Genomic DNA, 18,391 nt, shown 5'->3' with positions numbered 1-18,391 from the left:
CAAACTCTCTTTACTTGTCACTCCATGTCATCAACGAAGCAAATAACATTCTGCCACATAATCACAGAAATGTCTATTTATTAATAAGTGGTACAGTATTTACTTTTTAAAGATAGAACATAAAAAAATCAGCTAAGAATTATTTGCATAAGATATATGGAAATCAAACTATTAAAGTTCAAATAGTGGACAGAGCCAGAATATAAATTACACATACAGTTTAAAAATTACAGGAGATGATATTATAAAGAGCACTAAAGGCCACTTGTGGAATAGTTGTGTTCCCGTGTAAGCCAGGACGTGAAGAAAGCCTACTTGTAGCATGGAGACAAATTCAAGGAGCAAGGCACCAGAATTCTATGCCATAAGAGGGGGTTAAAGAAAATACCGTCCAAAATCAAATACAATGGATTCGTGTCATTGGAAATTTGCTCTTTAGAGGTTGGTGTTTTCCATCATCGTTACGTTAGAAAGAGAAAAAAGAAAAAGAAGAATAGCATATCCGATTGGAAGCAATGTAGAAAGCACTTTTCTCTTTTAAACAGGGAATGATTGACAAATCTGGTGAAGCTGGCCCATCTTTCTAAGGTGATTTTCAAGATGGAGCCTGCCTCATGTTTCCAGCAGCAAAATCTCTGATGCTTGACAAAATATCTGCCACCAATCTTGAAACTTCGCCTTCCAGGAACTTAACTCTTCTCCTAGGAACTTGGGGGGTGGAGCTGCTCTTCCTTGCTCCGTTGAAAAATTATTCAGAGGGGAAAGAAGGGCTCCATTACTAGATCAGGATGGTTTCCACTGGGAACCTTGATCTTTTAATATCAAGAGAAACACAAGTGTTCTGCATATTTGGATTCCCAAAGAGTGTTTCTGAAGACTCACCTGTTTCTGCAGGATTTCAAAGACCTGAAACAAAGGTACAGTCTAGAGACAAAAGACCAGAGTCAGGAGGGACATGATTTGAACTTGTTCGGTTAAAACAATGACAGGACATCCTTGGGGGCCAAGAACAAGGGGCTCTTATGGGATTATCTGCAGCCACACTGAACCCCCAGAGCTAAGGGATCCCAGCATGAGCCAGATGAATCATTTATGTGGCATATATTCTGCCACTGACGGCTGGATTGCGAAACCACTCAAAGGAAAGGCAGGACGCACCAAATAGCTAACTGAAGCAGTCGGCGCAAAAATCACTCTTTTCTCCAGGGACCCAAAGGGTCGGTGATTATTTTTCTATAAAGCTGACTGGGCAGAGGTGGGCAGAGCATGGTGGAGGACCACAGGGCACAATTTGAGGGCATTTCCATTGACCTGGGAAACTTGGGGGTGGGGGCAGAATGAGCTTTGGAGGTACATGTGCTTTGGTTATGATCCCCGCTCTACCTCTGATAATGAGTGACCTTTGCAAGACATTTTCCCTCTCTGCTTGTTTCCTCATCTAGAAGATGGAGACAATACACTCCCTCGTGGAATTGCGATGACTGCATCAAGTCAAGAGACAGAACTATTATGTCACATGCAACTCATAAAGAGAGCTGAGGGTCAGTTTCTCCCCCCTCCCCTGGCCTCCATCTTGTGGGCAGAGGAGGGGACTGGAACATTGAAAAAAAACACTCTCCCAGTTTTCGTTTCTCTTAGGCATCACATTGTAGTTCATCTGACAAGTCTAAGAGGAATCACGAATATATTCATAATCACTGGGCTAGGCTTTTCACCAACATTCAGGTTATTCTTCAAGACAGCCTATTTTGATTTATTTCCCCAAAACTTATTTTAAGAACAGTACTAACATGGGGGCTAAGAAGACTTAGGTGGAATGACAGTCTTTAAAATCAGTGGGTCAACTATTGCCATCCAAGAACTCGGGCACCTTTGTATGTCTTAGGAGCTTCTGGTTCAGTCAGATTCAGGAGCACTGAACTTCCTGCTACTGGGTTTAAAAAGGGCTTTTGGGGAACCTGCTAGATTCTGGCAATTCTACCCCAAGAGGAACATAAGTAGAAACCCACTGTGGAAATCCACATCGGAGCCAACAGAGGCCTATTTACTTCCTGAAATAATTTCCTAGTTACACAAACGTAAAATGTCTTCTGAGTGGGTTGAATCCTGTTTGCTTCTTTGTAGCTTTTGGTGAAGGACTTAGCGAGCTGGTTGTGACCTGGCCAAAACGGGCATTCTCTGGGACAAAGCCGGAGGAACCAGGCTGTGCTCAGGCGAGACCCAGAGATTACAGCACCAAGGGACACCTTTAGTAGAACTGGCAACTTGGGGTCATATAGATCTCAACAGAAATCACATCCTAGTTCCTAAAATCAAACCCATAAACTTTTTTTTCAAAGAAAAGTTCTGCTAAATTGACTTATAGATGCGAGGACAATATGAAGCATGATTCTGGAACTCAGTGAGTCCAAGTAACGGACTGAAGAGCTGAACCAGTCCAAGCTTGGCAGGACAGGGACGAGACAAAAACAGAAGAGGTCAGAGGAGGGCAGGGGAGGGGAGGGGAAGAAGAAACGTTGTCATCTTTCAAAGCATGGGGTCCCCACTCACATTCCAGAGAACAAGTCCCAACCAATGTGTCTAGTTTCACAGTTCTTGAGTGGCCAGGAAGTTTTCCTTCATCTCCTGGTCTCAACAACAATAACTTGTTCTCGTTGTTTATTTGGCTTTTAGTTTTTGACCCTCAACATCTGGACCAGGATTTGGGGGCCTTGGGTTCTCAACTCACTCTGCTAACCGATCACTCTCTCCGTCATTGAATATGATTCTCTTCTCTTGAGCCTCTGCTTCCTGATCGAAAAAGAGAGGGGGGTGCTCTGGCCGAGTAAGGTAACTAAGGTCTCTTCTTGCTCTGAGCTTCTAGGAATCTATGAGTTTGTATCTCCCTGCATCTACGCTAATAAAGCAAAATCCTAGTCACAATTTGCCGACGTGGATGCTAAAGTTGAGGCTGTTAAAAGGCCAGGAAGTTAATTCCCTCGGGAAGGTTTGGGCAAGCTTGAAGCTTTCTTCTGGAAGTTCTCCATTCACTGTCAGGATGTTGTCTGACAGACGTCACGGCACGGTGGCTTTTCCTCGTTGGAACCCCTAGCTCCTTTGGACTAAATTATTCCAATTATTTGGCTTTGCCTCCCACAGAGGGTCCTTTGAGAGAATGGTGCAATGTCTGGTATTGTATGTCCAATGGAATTGCCACAGCCCAGCCCCTGGGATCCAACATTCCTGCTTTTCCTCATTTTAATACAAAGGTAAGCATTCTAATTTGTAGAGACGTATTTACTTAAAAAGCAATTGCAAAAGTGCCATTGTTACGTAATAATTGGGATTGTCTCCACCACCCTTTTTCTGCAAAAAAATATTTTTCCAGTGTAAATTTAGGGTTCATAAGTAATGCCAAAGAGCGCGACAATGGAGTCCACACATACTGTAAGAAAGGAGTATGTTTAACAGCCCCCAGTACGTGGCCATCACTGTACTAGGAACTTTATATGTATTGATTGTCTCATTTGAAAATCAAAACAGGCCAGAAACGTCAAGCACTTTTGAATGTTCTGAAACTCAAATTCATCCAGGTCACCTCTATGGCCATCTTCTCTGACATTTCCATTATTGGTTTCCAAAACCACTAACGCTATGCAGGTAGCTTGGTTCCTAACGTCTTCTAACCTGGGCATCGGCGAGGTGAGACCTGCCGCCTTGTTTAGGGTACTACTGACTTAGTTTTGAATAGTGTAATACCAGTAACACAAGAAATATGGGTTGATTTGGATACAAAAAAAAAAAAAAAGAAAAGAAAGGAAGAAAGGACTTACAGTCTTTTTAAAAGTTCATCCTGAAATAAACAAGCCTTCAAGGACAAGTGAAGACCTGGGGGAAATCCCTAAGGTGCCTGGGGTTCAGAAAGCAAGGAAAGCCCTTGTGGTCCTAGGTGCCTTGGAGACATATGCATGGAAAACAAAGAGCAGCTCTGTAGCGTCTCCTGGGGAAAGCCTGGTGCGCTCGGCTGCACTGCATAGTCAACTTCGTAGAGCCCTGGACAGACGTCTTCTCTTGCCCCCGAAGAATCGGATCAGCAGATCCCCGCAGGCAGACTCATGCCTCCCTCTTGAAATAGATGCTGTGGCTTGGCCTGCACCATACGCTGCTCTGAGTCCACGTGATGAAAGGGAAGTAGCTCAGCTCCTTGCCTGAACTCAAGCCTGCAGGAGTTTAGGGAGAAGTCTGGTGTGTTCAAGAACCTTCCCAGAAACTCGAGAACTTCCTTCTTACACAGCTTATCTGGAGCCATAAAGTCCAAAGCATTGAACCCAAACTCAGAGTCCCCATTCAACCCACTCAGTCTTCCCTGGGCTGATGGGGTTTTGATGCAGAATTTTTGCTCTCACGTTACTCCATGTTTAGTCTCTCGATGACGCCAAGCTAAGAAGCACTGCGGTCTGTATAGTTGTTTTCAGGGATGAAATCAGATACTGGTCACTCCTCGGGAGACTAGTTGAAGGGACCTCTCATATTTGAGGCCACTAGATTCCTAGCTTTTTGAAAGCAGGAACTGTGGTTTTCTTAACTGAATTTTTCATGCATTGTACAGTACCTAGCAGACAGCTTAATAAACTTGTAAATGAATAAACACATGTTTTTATTACACTGTCATTAGAGTGGAGTTGAATTATGAGAATAGTCTTGGCAAATTATGAGTAGATCCTGTTATATTAGAATTTTCTACAAGTAATTATTTCTCCAACTTACAGTGTTCAGGAACTGCCCTACATAAAACAGGGAAGTCATAATACATAATTGTTGATTAATTAGCTAATTTTGAACTATAGTATACCTTGGGGTTTTCTAGATACATTTTTATGAAAACTAGAGCTTCATAACATCAATGTCATGTCTAATCAGTCGAAACTCTCAGTTCCCAGAAAAAGTACAGTTAATGAATAGAACTGTCTCAATTTGATGATTTTTTTTTTTCTTTTTCTCTTACAATTTTTTTTTCTTAAACTTTTTGTGTTTGCTTGTGTGCTGGTATTTGATAGTCAGAACTCACACTTGATCTCAAGTACTTTCTTCTCAGCCCAATAAGGATCACCTTTCACCTAACATTTCAAAAGTAGATTTCTCATTCATTTTGATCCTGCTGACACATGACCTCTCAAAATTTTCATTGATCCTATTATGATGCACAGATACTGAATATGTACAAAGGGATCGTAGCTTCCCTTGGAAAAAATCATGCCTAGTTTTTATGATGGAATCGATTTTAAGGGAGTCTGTCAAAACTGCAATTTCCTGGCCAAGCAAGCTTCCTGGTACCTCTGAAGGAGTATAATCTTGGGCCACATTATTAACCAATTCTGTTGGATTATTCCATTATGCTGTTCTTTTGTCTGACAAAAGGATCTTTGTAGAAGCATACATTGCTTCTCCCCATAACTTATGTTTAATCCTAGACCTTGAATTTCTGTCTCATCAGTGCTAACCGTGTGGATGATACTGTCTATGGTCTGATTTGCTTTTCTGGAATGTATGTTTTTATTTTTTTTAATGTATTTTTTTAAAGGGGGATATCAAAGCAAAATATTCCAGAAGACCATATTTCTCTTTTCTTAGATGGAAAAGAATAGACCTTAAGTTCTATCATTTATTCATTCATGAAAAATGGATTTTGTCTTTGTACGGATGATGACAACTTACCACACATTGGAGACATGGTGGCAATGAACACAAACACCGTCCCTGCCATCGTGGCCCATGATCCAGCAGGGAAACGAGCCTGCCCTCCTATGGTTTGGGAAATAACACAAGCTCCAACCCTTTGGAGGTTATTAAAAGAACCTAAGGCAGCCCTCTAACTTTGGATCTGTGGTGACTAATTTTAACCTGAGGATGAAAGTCTCACTGTTCAGCTGAGAACTACACTGAGTTCTGGGCAAATACCTCTATTAAGATGCGGAGACCAGTAGGTTCTGTAAGAATTTTAACAAGTTAAAAAAGTAATCAATGCATATGCGGAGAGTTTGATTCATTCTTCGTCTTTTTTGTTTTAAATAATCCATATACATATAATAGAACAGAGTAAGATGTCAGATGGTGGGTGGCTTAATCATTTCTGGTGAAAGATTCCAGGAATGTCAGAATTAAGAACCAATCCCTACACAAGGGGCATAGGGATTCTTAAGTCATGAACTCCAGTGGCACTTTCTGGGACATTGAAGGGACATTGAAGGACCAAATGATCCATGCCTTTTGCTCTTCATTGCTGGAAGGTCAAATGGACAACCATAGGACAGGGGGCTTTATGTCTGATGTGTGCGGTCATTCTTGTGTATTCCCCTCCTCAGACTTTAAGGTCAACACCCATCCATTTGTGGCACTCTCCACCTAAAACTCCCTTTCGACCTCTCGCGGTGCCTGCCGTTGGCCAGGGACTTCAGACTTTGGTTGTAAGTTCCTAAAGTCAGGGACCAACCATCCATTATCACTGTACTCTAAGCCTTTTGCACGGTACGTGTTGACGAGGAGGTTGAAAGGAACCAAACTCTGAGGCAGTAGTTCCACTCTCCAATATAGTTAAATGCAAGACCACTGCATTAGATAACAATGAAACCATCAACCAGATGTCTGCCACACATATGATGGCTCTTGACAAGACTGTGAGAGAGAACTTGTACGTAGACATTCGTTTAGGTCATTTCGATCACCTTGATGGTTACCATGGCGACCATTCACAACCAGAGCTCAGATGTGTAAAAAGGTGTGACAATAACACTGTGGAATAGTCACTTAGCTAATTCAACCCAAACCTAACAGACACTTTTAACATCAAACTGTTTCAGAGAGTAGCGGTGTCCCATATGAGATCACAGCTTATTAAGCCTGTCCTTAATATATAATACTTAGACAGTTGGGCAGTGTTCTCCCGGCTGTGTGCTTACACTTCATCTCGTCTTATTGGTTACGGGCTGTTTAAAAACTCTGAAGGAGTGAAAACGGATGGTTCTGGAAATTTCGCCATTTGCATATGAATACATGGTGTAGCTTACTTGTATTATTATTTTTTTTCCTAGATCCAAAACGCAATGCATCAGTAAGCATAGTTTGCAATGAAAGCAGGCATCCTTCTTCTGCTGGATAAACTGTGTGGTAAGTGATTTTCACACGAAACAGAGTACTGGTATCTTGGCACACTTTCTGGGTCCCATCGTGTAAAGGGCAGAGTAGTGAGCTCAGGGGAGACCAGCTAAGGAAGCAAGTCAGCTGACTGGGCTTTGAGTCCCAGCTCTCCAGGAGACAATGGAAGGACCCCGGCCGGACATGTCTCTTTACTTGAGCCAAAGGTTTCTCATTTTTACAAAGAAGGATGTAGACCAGATAGTTGCTGTGCCCTCTTGACTTTAATTTCTATTTGAGATGGATCTTTTGTACAAGTATCATGGGGAGGAATGGGACTTGGAACTGCATTTTGAAGGCACTGCACTTAGCTGCTGCCCAGTGGGACACCTTACTTCTGATAAATTTCACAATCTTTGGCTACATCAATTGGGAACTACTTTAACTTGTGTAAGTGTGTGTGTGTGTGTGTGTTTTCTCCCCATCAATTCATAACTCATCTGAAATGCTACACTTGGGACTACCACCATTTTTTCCAGATGAGGAAACTGAGGCATGCTATTAGACAATGGCAGACTAAGGGGGCTGGTTCCCTTTAAGAGCTTTTAGAAGATTTTGCCAGTTTTTCTAATTAATAATTTTTAAAATTCTTGGTTTTGGCGATGTGGTGACCCTCTCATTCCTTTCCTGACATTATAGCTCAGAAGGCCACCTTCTAGGTACGCAATGCGTTTTTGTGGAGAAAATGATTTCTTTGCTTTAGAAAATAGTTAATCGATCAGTGGAGTGTTTTACATAAAAGGGCGGTGATCTGAGAAATAAACTACTTTCCCTGCTTACCAAACCAAAACTCAAAGCGACCGACCAAACAGACAAAGAGCACAACTCATCAATAATGTCTCCCTGTACTGGTCCAGCCGTGATGAAAAGTAAGAAGAGCAGGTAAATGTGCATCCTAGAGAAGATTAGCAGTACCATTTATATAGTGTCAAGTCATGCAAACCATGCTGCAAAGGAAGCGGCTTCGTTGTGGTGACATGGGGAAGACGAGGCCATGACAAGCCCCTGTCTGGGTGTGGGTCCACTGCACACATGCATGCGTGGGGTGCAGCCACTGGTGATCTCACTGCTAAGTGTCGGGCGTGAGAGCAAGTGAGCTATACAAAGTCTGTCTACAGTACAAGGAGGGTCAGCCCATGGCCCCTTTCAAATGGGCTTGTTGGAAGGGGTCCATATGGAATCAGAAATCCCGTCCCCTGTAGATGACAGAGGCATGGAGCCACTGGGGGTGAAGGGGTCTGTGTCTGTGTCTGTCTCACCCTCGGCGAGATACCGTTTCTCCCTCATCCAGCTGGAGCCCCCATTGGGGCCAAACACGTCGTCTCTGTCCTGGGAGATGCTGAAGCCACTCAGAGACCGTTCCAGCTCCTCGTGGTTGACGGACATCAGGGACAGGGGTGTGTCACTGTCCCTTGTGATGCTTCGTCTCTGCCGGGGGGAGGCCCAGTCTGAGTAGGGCCCATGCAGTTCCACCTGGGACTGGTAGCTCACTTGGGAGTCGAGAAGAGTCAAGATAGGCAGGACCGTGGGCCTTTCCATATATGGTGCTGCCGTGGACAAAACGGTCGCTTGAACCTTTCCAGAACTGGGTCCCCCTCGGGGCGGGTTTGCTGGGTCATGGGCAAAGAACCCATAGGGGCCCACTTTGTCCACGGGCACCGGGTGGAAGCTGTAGGGGGGGTTGGGGGCTCCTGTCTCAGAATAGTTGCAAACGATGGTTTGCAAGTTCTCTTTCTCATCTGCCTCGGCCGGTGAGGGGGTCCCCTTGGGCGGGAAGTCCTCCGTGACGGGCACCCACATTCGTTCCATGTGCTGTGTATGCATGTCCACGAGGAAGTCCAGTTTCTTCCCCATGTCATGGACCTGGAAAACACAAGGAAGCGGGAATCACTGCTTTCTCGGGGGGGGGGGGGGTAGTTGTTGGCAGCGTTTACTTCTCAGAAGGCAAGAGGGCTCTGACATGTCCTCGTAACGACCACAGCTAATGATCTCGTGCCTCCTAATTTCGAGCCCTGTGCGTGTATTAGTGAGAATCTAGAAACAACTTAGGCTACCTGAGCCCAGGCTGGAAGCAGAGAGACAGTCCGAGGAGAAGGGCTAGCAGCCTTCCTTGTTCTGGAGGACGAGATGGCCTCGTTGCTGGCTGTGGGTTAAGGAGCGGAAGTTCTTGATTTGCATGTGTCCCCTTAGACAGAAGCATGTGGACTGTTAGTGTCCGTTTCTCCTATGTGGTGATGGAAGCCCCAAAGATGCAGGGCAGTGGTTAGCAAGAATCGAGCTTCTCAGAACGGGACACCCTACCTAGCAGCCTTGGAGGCCAGTGGGAGTCCCACTGAGACAGGCTGCGATGTAGTCCTACAGATCAAACTGGGAACTTATTTAGTACTTGTGAGTGTATATACACAAGTGTGCGGGTGTACACATGTGTGCCCAAGCATTAATAGCAACTAACACTTACATAGCAGTTAGGAAGTGTCTGACTCTGTTTTATGCACTTTAAAGATATACCTCATTTAATTTTCACAATGACCCTACGAGGTGAACACTATTATTCTCTACTTTGTAGGTGAGGAAACAGAAGCACCAAGCGATGAAGTAACTTGTCAAAAGTCCCAGAGCTGGTAAACGGAAGAGCTGAGATTTTTAAAAAAAAAATACGCAAATTAAACTTTAAAAATGAAAAACGATGTTCTTGATAAGCCAAAAGAGAACAATCATTCAAATTTTCTCTCGCTTCTCCTGCATAGATCCAATTTTGGGTTATGAATAAAATACAAGGATGGATAGCAACCCTAAAGGAAACTGACAGTGCCATTTATCTAGGGTAATGTTAGGCAAACTAGGCCAAAGGATAAGCTTTCTTTACCACGGAAACGAGAGGTGAGCGACCATTCGCTGCGAGTGAATGGCCTTCAGGCCTCTTCACACAGGCCACACACTAACCTGGACTTGGACGGAAGGAGGGCTAAGGACACAGGAAATGGCGGGAATGGAACTAACGTTTCTTAAGCACGTGAGAATAGTAGCTACCATCTTCCCAGTGCTTCCTCTGTGCCAGCTACTCTGCTAGGTCATTTACATGTATCAACTCATTTGATTGGCACAGCTCCCTGATGAGGCATTAAAATCTCCCATTTTACAGACGAGGACACTGAGGCGAGGACGAGTCATTAACCTGCATCACCCTGCCAGGAAGTGCTAAATCAGGGATTCAATTTCTACCTCCTTTCTGGAATGGTAGATACTCCATATCTCCCTATGGAAAAAACAATGACATTTGAAAATAAATTTGATATACTTGTTTGTGGTTGAGGGAAAGGACAGACCTACCTGTCTTTCGACTTTCACAAACTTTCCCATCATGCTTTGGTCTTCAATTTCTGAGGTGGATGCTCTGGCGACAAATGGTTCATTCCTAGGACAGAGCCAACAGTGCTGTAAGATCATTGTTATCTATTTCCGCTTTGCAAAGTCACTGCAGCTCAGCGGGCCAGGGTCCCAGGAGCCATCACACTCATACACGGTCTTCAGTCTCAGACGACGGGTTGAGCGTGCATTGGGGAGGGGGGGCATGGGGAAGAGGCTGCCTCATCTCTGAAACGCTATACAGTGGGTATCAGTAGTTCATCTGTTCCGTTTGTTAATAGTGGAACACAGATGTTGAATCCAGAACATGATACGAGAGGTACGCGGGTGAGAATGGGATTGAGATGTGTGCTGGCCTTTGACCTTCAGCTATCCTCACAGGTGACATCTGCCTAAATTCCCGTTAGTTTCAGTACTGTCACAGTCTGTGCAGAAAGGCACTTTCAGGGGAGCCCAGCTAGTACTGCAAACCACGAACGTTAACCACTTCCTAGGTACTTGATGTTCTGTGCTAAGTCCTACTGGCTCCTGCTAAGTCCCGCAGTCTGTCTTTGGGTGAACAGTCTTGAATCAAAGCAGATGCCAAAAACACTGGTGGCCCATGGGTTCAGTCCAGCCCAGCAGTGTTTTCCTTATCCTGCACAGGGTTTTAAAAACAATGACACCATCTCAAAAATGGGGGCTTCACCTAAAATCTGGATCTTCAGCTTTTCTTGAAAAATTAGACTGTCTGGAAACACAATCTTCATTCCTAAAATCAGCTACAGCAGAACAGACCTCCTTTATATGGGGCACGTGCCTTCCAGGTCCCCAAAGACCACCACTCCCTATCCCGAATCCAGGACTGATGCTGAAGATTGATTAGATGCCTTTACCATCTTACTTCTACCCTTGTTTTCTTTATAATAAGAAACCTGATTGTTAGAAGGTGCATAGTATTTCTCGTGCCTGACTTCCTTTGCTCATTTACACAGTCGCCTTGAAGGCATTTGGGAATAAAGCAGCATCAATTCAGGCAGTGCACGTTCTAAAGGCTGCTCCTCGTTCATCAGGACCTATAAAAGGAACATTTCCCAACATTTTGGGGGGCAGAGGGAAGGTCGAGCAGAGCTGCTCTGCTGAGGGACAGAGTTCTACCTGTTACCATGTTTGGGGGCCCTGACATCTGATTTCCTTCTCCAGTTTTGTTCTGGAAGAATCAGTCAATCATGGTGACTATGCAGGATAAAGCCAAAACAGCTGACCACGAAGGCCTTGGGTCCTGCTGACCGGAAGTATTCTTTCAGTTCCAATACAACTCAGAAACCTTCTCTTATTTTATAAAAAGGAAACTATTATTTTCATGTTTCAATAACCATAAAAATGTGTCACCCACGTGATCTGGGTAGAGGGGCAGTAAGTCTTTTGCACAGAAACCCTTCAAACGGCCACAAACCAGAACAGGCTTCAAACTCTTTCTCTCCATGTCATCTAGGGGACTGGCCACCTCCCCCAACCATAACGGAACCACCCTGAGCCTGTCAGCCGATGTCCACAGGCCCCACCTGGGAGACTGCTGGGACGGGTAGGTGAATGCTGCCCCTTTCTGAGACTTCTTATGTTTTGGAGTAGATGGCGGTCCGGGGGTGAAAATCATGTCTATTCTGGAAGAGAACACACAAAGAGGGGGATTACATCGCAATGAGCTTTACATGTGCAGAGAGGAAAGCAATTTATTCTCTGCCCTCGTTAGTCAGGAATGGGTTTGGAATATATAAGAGAAGGGGAAAAAGAGAGAGGGGGAGGAAAAGGGGGAGGGAGAGACAGAGAGAAAGAGAATTTAGAATCTCAATACATTATTATCTTTTTTCTTTGGTCTGGTGGTACCGAGGGCATCTCCCCATTCCAGGGAGAAAGAGGGAATCAGATCACTGAGCCTGGAGAGGGTCAAGTCTCCTTATTTCTTACAGGAAATGTCGTATGTGCTGCACGCCTGTCTGGTCTTCCAGCTCTCTTAGTCCTCTCCACAGCATCTAGTTAGGCAGGTAAACCCTGCTAAACCACAGGCTCTGTGCTTCTGTGGCCACTGGAGGCCTGGTTAGATGTGACACTAGCTCCCACACCCCCTTCCTTTCCTGCGTGAGGCCCCAGCTCCCCATCCCTGCAGCTCTGAGCACAATAGGTGACAAATGTCCCCCCATGGAGCTGCAGGGCTGGGGCAGGGGCAGGGCATGGAGCAGCCTGAAGGCTCACCACAGGCCCAGGTAAGACCAGGCTCCCAGAAGTAGCCATGGGTCCCCCGGTTTCGACAAAGCTGGCTGCTCCTCCACTGACACCATCATGGACCAGGTCGCCCCTCCTTTGTCTCTGGCCCACTCTCATATGAGCGTAGTCGGGGATATGCCATGAGTCATCCCAGCCGTCAGCCTTCAGCCATGGCTCATGGAAACACATTTGCCGGCTAAACATCAAAAATGACGGCAGTGTAAAGGTTCACTACATTCAGACGGGCCAGTATGTTGGAGTTGTGTATGTCCTAGACACCACGCGTCCTCCGTCTCTCAGACAGCCGTAGCCACATGAATAACAGCATGTGAGGTTTAGAACTCGTCCACACGTCCTTTGTTAAGCAGGCAGTGGGCATGGACTGACTGCCTGCCCCTATGCTAGGCAGCCGCACTTGACATTCCAGTTACAGATAAAGCAAGGTCACAAAAAAGCATTCCTCTCACCCAACAGTATCGTTAACTTCCAACTCGTGGAGTGTGGTGGTCCTAGTACCTTTGCAGGACACCCCAGTGTGGAAATAGTCAGATGAGGAGACCGAGGTCCAGAGAGGACCTGACTCACGTCCATGTGAAATTTCACACAGGTCAGAGAAGGAGCTTCCGGTAGGACTTCGGTTTCCTGACACCTGTTTCTATGACTTCCTGACGGCACGTTTTCCTTTATTTTCTAAATGGTTTTTGTTTTGAAAGAGATATTACAATTCAGTAAAGAGTCAATAAATTGAATAAAAAGTCACACATGGACTCGTCATCTCAGTATAGCGACAGTAATTGTTTGGGGCAGGCCTATTCCTTTTCTCTAGGCCCCCTATATGGGAGAGTGTGTGTGTTGTGGGCATTTCTGAGCACACACATGTGCGTATGTCTCTGTGGTCATATTGTGCATATATATTAGTCAATATCATCACAAGATCTAGGCAGAATATATATATTATATATAATTCTAATTATATATATGTGTATGTATATACATGTATATATCTGAGTATTATTAGTAATCATATTATGGATATAGTCATAGGTCATACAGTTTTTTTACATTATATACATTTTTTAAATATCATTTGATGGATACGTAACTTTTTAAGAGAGCAGGTACCATTCTTTTCTTGATCACATTTTATAAGTGAGGAGGTGTGCTTACTAGAGAGAACAGGAACTTTGTAACCAGTGGGACGTGTTTGATGTCCAGCTCTGCCACCTCCTAGCTGGGTAATTTGGGGAAGTCCTTTGCCCTTTGAACTTTGGTTTCCTCATTGATAAAACGGCTCCTATCACACACTACCTTTACAGGGTTATCAGGGACTAGACGCATATAGGAAGAGTACCCAGGTGGTCAACAAAAATGGTGGCAATTATGAGTTGGACGCTGATGCTGCCTCCATATTTTTGTTATGATAAATAATAATGAACTTTTTTTAACACGGTGAAACATTTATATTTAGAATTAGCCAGCTGGACTCAGTTTAGATGATTCCAGTTTTGTTGGCAACGTCCAAAGCCTCGCAGCCAGCGGCCAGTTGGACTTGTGCCTGCCTGCCTGCCATGAGGCCTGATGAGGGTGTTGACCTTGGCCACGTCAATGTCACGGAGCTTTCTCCCAGCCGGTTTGATCTGGAGCCAGTTGGCCTCGATATCCATCATGTCTGATGAATGTGATTTGTTCTTAAAATTCCTCCCCTGCATTTTGGATGATTTCTGAATGCCTTTCCCCCTCAGCTCTAAGGTTCACCTGGCTCTGATTCCTTAGCGGTGAGGCGAGCGTCGCCCTTCCAGATGTGACGGTCTTACCTCGTCTGAAGGTACTTTATCCTGGAAAGCATGTCGAGATGGCCTGCGGAATACTGCTCAATGACATCCTTCACGTCATAAGGCCTCAAAGTCTCCTTGAATTTTTTTTTATAGAGACGGAATTGTAGAATTCTGTGAAATAGAGATATTGGTGGGTCACAAATAGAGAGTGAAAGAAGCTATAATACAAGGCTAACAAACTCAGGGGTGGGAGGAGGTAACAACCAAAATAGAAAAGAACTTGATGGGGAGAAGTTCCAACTCTGGGTCGTGGGTCTAGCCCTCCGAAACACACAGAATAGGCTGCTTAGAACCTCTCCCTCACGACCACCTCCCTTCACTCATGTGAATAACAATAACATCATAGTAACAATAAGAGCTAACATGTACTGAATATTCATTACAGACATTGAGCTAAGTATTTTATGAACCATCTGCTGATATACAGCACATTCTCCCAGGGCCATTTGTTAATAAAGTCAGAACTTTCCTCAGACCCCAGGTCTGTATGCTGCTGTCATCGGTCGTGCTCTCCGTTACTGTGTCTAGATGAGGACAGCTCTTCCGGAATAGCCTCTCTAAATCTTTGGCTTGTGAGCTCCTAGAAATGAGAAACTATTTCTGTTCCTCGAGTTTTCTCAGATTCTTAGTAAAGGGGGACACTCAGAATCACAGATGTCAAACCCCCACTTCCACCTTCCTCCTTGGAAACCAATAAAGTCACCCCAGATGATTAATGCTCCTTGAAAACCCCATCCCGAGGTCCACTCCCGCTGAGCACGGCCTTAATTAAAACCCCTAATCACAGGTGAGAGAACTTTCGAAGTTCCTTTTGTTTGTCATCACCCATGGCTCCAGCCTCTAAACACTACTTTGGCGTATTGCTTCCACCATCCAATTGACTTGCCACCCTTTTCTAACTTTGTGTCATTTTATAAGCCTGCCCTTTGCTTAACTCCATCTGAGGTAGGTGCCAGCAAATGATGGCTCGAAGGCCAGATCTGGCCCACTGCCTGTTTTTGAGAGTAAACTTAGGTTAGAACACAGCCACAGCCATTCATTTATGTATTGTCTACGGCGCTGCAAAACTCAGAGTTGAACACTTGCAACAGAGACCCATGGAGCACAAAGCCTCAAATATTTACTCTCTGGCTCTTCATGGAAAAAGCTGTCCCACCCTCAACTAAGACATCAATGAAAATGCTCAAATGGACAGGGCAGGAGCCAGACAACGGAGCGTCCCAGCAGAGACCTCCTTCCAGGCTGACACAGGTTCATCCACGGGTTTTCTCTGAGTAAGCTCATTCAACCAGTGATGAATGCAGGTCGGTGTGCTTTATCCAGGTGTATTTCTGTCCACACATTGTAACAGTCGTGTGCTTCCCTGATCTCTTGGACTGGGGACCTTGCTGAAAACATCATGACCAGTTCTTGGAGAATCCAACTTATTTTCTAGAATTCACTGCCACCACTGGGGAGTGCTTTTAACTCCATGACCTGTTCAGCGTTTGTTTGAAGTGGTAGCAAATTTTCATTTCCTTATAGAATTCTAAAGCAAACTAGAACTAGTCAGGGTAGATTATAATCTCATCTGATATAGACAAAAAAATCCTATAATTGATTATCTTGTTAAAAAATGCTAATTAAAAAGAATGAGATGTATGAAGGCAGAGGAAAAGCTACTGTGAGTAGGAGCTTATAAAGGAAGAAAACTTCATGTTAATAGATCCCCTGTCCCACTACCCTGTAAAAGAAATGGTGGCCAAAGCCAGACAAGAGCATGACAGTTGGAAATATTGTCAGGAGCCTGTGAGAGCATTTGTACAAACAGGAGAGCAAGAGTCACCCGTGATGACTTGTAGGACTCATGCTTTTTCAGGCAGCATCCCACACAGAGTACTGACATACTCTTCGGATCTGACTCAGGGGTTCCTCAAGGGGCTTCCTGCCCACCTTCCCAAAGCCAAGAGCACTTTTCACAGGCATGTCCTGTGGAGCTGAGCTGGGGCTTGGGGAAGCCCACAGGTAGGGGGTGGGCAGGGGGCCTTACCTGACGGCTCGGATGGCGGCCTTCAGGGTGGGGATCATGTCTTCAATGAGGAAGTCATTCCCATAGCCCCTGTCTTCCGCCAGGGGGTCGCCTGTCCCGGCATCTGGGAGGGAGACACGCATCTCAGTGGCACAGCCACAGCGCTTGGAAAGGCTCGGGACCTCGTTCAGTCCCAGCCGTCCCAGCTCCACCTCCAGGGACTCTGTTCCACCTCCAGAAACCCTGCAGCGTCCTCCAGTTGTGACGTCACCCAGTCTTTCTTAGCACTCCCCTTCTATTACCCAGGCGTCTGCGCCAGAGGTGCCTGCTGTTCAGGACTGTTGGTCTGGGCAGGGAGCTAGAACGGAAGTGCCATGAGTTCCAGGGCTCCCGAGTGGCCCTTTGGAGGCAGCACAGGGCACACATGTGGGCGCTAGACAGACCTGAGTTCAGATTCTTGCTCTATCAGTCATTATGCTCGTGACCTTGGTTTGGTGGGGGGAGAGGGGGCCACTTTCTGAGCCCTGCTTGTGCCCAGCTCACTCTGCACCTGGTCCCTCTCCATCTTTCAAGTTGACCTCCAAGAGAATACACTGATCATGGCCACCCTTAGGAAGGATGGAGATATGTCCCAAAGGTCTCTGAGGCATCTGCCTACATAAATGTGGTGGTTATGGCCCAGGAGAACAGCTGACTTGGTGGGGACATATCACAGAAGCCTCCAGACCAGGGGATCTGGACCGGATGAAGCGAGAAGTTGGTTCAGGGAGGGTAGGGACCGGGCTACTTTGCAGACTGTGAAGGGAGGGAGGAGAGGGCGGAAGAGGGCCTGGGAGAAGCAGAAGTTGGGGGACTCAGGGTGAGGGAGAAGAAAGGCCTTACCTTCAGAACTCTGCCAGAAAGCGTAGGCTTTCATGCGGAAGGCGGTGCGAAAACGCTCTTTATTGTTTAAGACAACAGGCTTTGGCTCTTTAGAAGGACTTTCTTCTATGGCATCTACATTCAGAGGGGTAAATAGCTTTCCTTTAGTATTGCTACCACGAGGATTAGAAAGACGAACCCGATCCAAGAGACCCAGCTTTTGGCTACAAAATAAGCAAAAGTGAACAATTTTCCTCCTTGAGTGCAGGCTTTCGTATCTCCCCGTCCCTCTCCATAAAGACTCACACATTCTCCGTGAATGGGACAGGCGTGCCCTCAATGCTAAGTCTGATGTAGCTGCTTGGAGGGGCGGGGCTTGGTTCTGATCCTAGCTCGACAATTTACTAGCTATGACACCTCGGGGATGTTTCTTAACTTCTCTGGACTTCATTTTTCTCTTACACTGAAGAGGAGCTTACACGAGATACAGGATGTAAAATGCACAGCTCGTAGTGCATGCAGCAAAGCTTCGTTCCTTCTCAGTCCCATCTCCTTGGTATCAGTACCTTTGTGCCACTCCGTGATGCCCACATAGCAACTTACACACACAAAAAGCCTGATTCAAATGTTCCCTGAGCAGAATTAAATGACATAAGTTACATAAAGCAGGTATCCTAACCTGGTGCCCACAGACACCTCCCCTCAATCGGTAGAATTTAGGGGGCGTCCGTGAGCCTGGTTGGGAAAAAGCATTACTCCTTTAATTTACTAACCTCTAACTGAAACTTAGCATGACTTTCTATGAAGAATGTAGGTAATAAACCCCAGGAATATCGTGAGTGCCCGAGTCATAATATGGGCTTTCCACAACAGAAATCGTAGATTATTTTATATGCTATTATCTCCA

At 45.4% G+C, this 18,391-nt stretch overlaps 1 protein-coding gene across 2 annotated transcripts in view; it reads right to left on the bottom strand.

Moving 5' to 3' along the window:
- Window positions 1-61: 61 nt before the first annotated feature.
- Window positions 62-18,391, bottom strand: part of KCNQ3 (potassium voltage-gated channel subfamily Q member 3) — a 223,170-nt gene continuing 204,840 nt past the window's right edge. Inside the window, exons 10-16 of one of the 2 annotated variants that reach the window (XM_074316306.2) lie at window positions 17,506-17,708; window positions 16,645-16,747; window positions 14,595-14,726; window positions 12,081-12,179; window positions 10,501-10,585; window positions 9,225-9,355; window positions 8,533-9,033 (exon numbers count right to left, since the gene is read on the bottom strand). In XM_074316306.2, the coding sequence (XP_074172407.2) occupies window positions 8,679-9,033; window positions 9,225-9,355; window positions 10,501-10,585; window positions 12,081-12,179; window positions 14,595-14,726; window positions 16,645-16,747; window positions 17,506-17,708 (1,108 nt within the window). In that variant the 3' untranslated portion in view covers window positions 8,533-8,678. Of the gene's footprint in view, window positions 9,034-9,224; window positions 9,356-10,500; window positions 10,586-12,080; window positions 12,180-14,594; window positions 14,727-16,644; window positions 16,748-17,505; window positions 17,709-18,391 lie in introns of both variants that reach the window. The other variant, XM_019711688.3, reaches the window with a different exon arrangement.

The sequence above is a fragment of the Rhinolophus sinicus genome, chromosome 6 (assembly GCF_057876585.1).
Source record: "Rhinolophus sinicus isolate RSI-liver-muscle chromosome 6, RSI-T2T, whole genome shotgun sequence".
NCBI lineage: Eukaryota > Metazoa > Chordata > Mammalia > Chiroptera > Rhinolophidae > Rhinolophus > Rhinolophus sinicus.
Note: the sequence above shows the minus strand (reverse complement) of the source record. Positions and strands in the feature narration are given on the sequence as shown.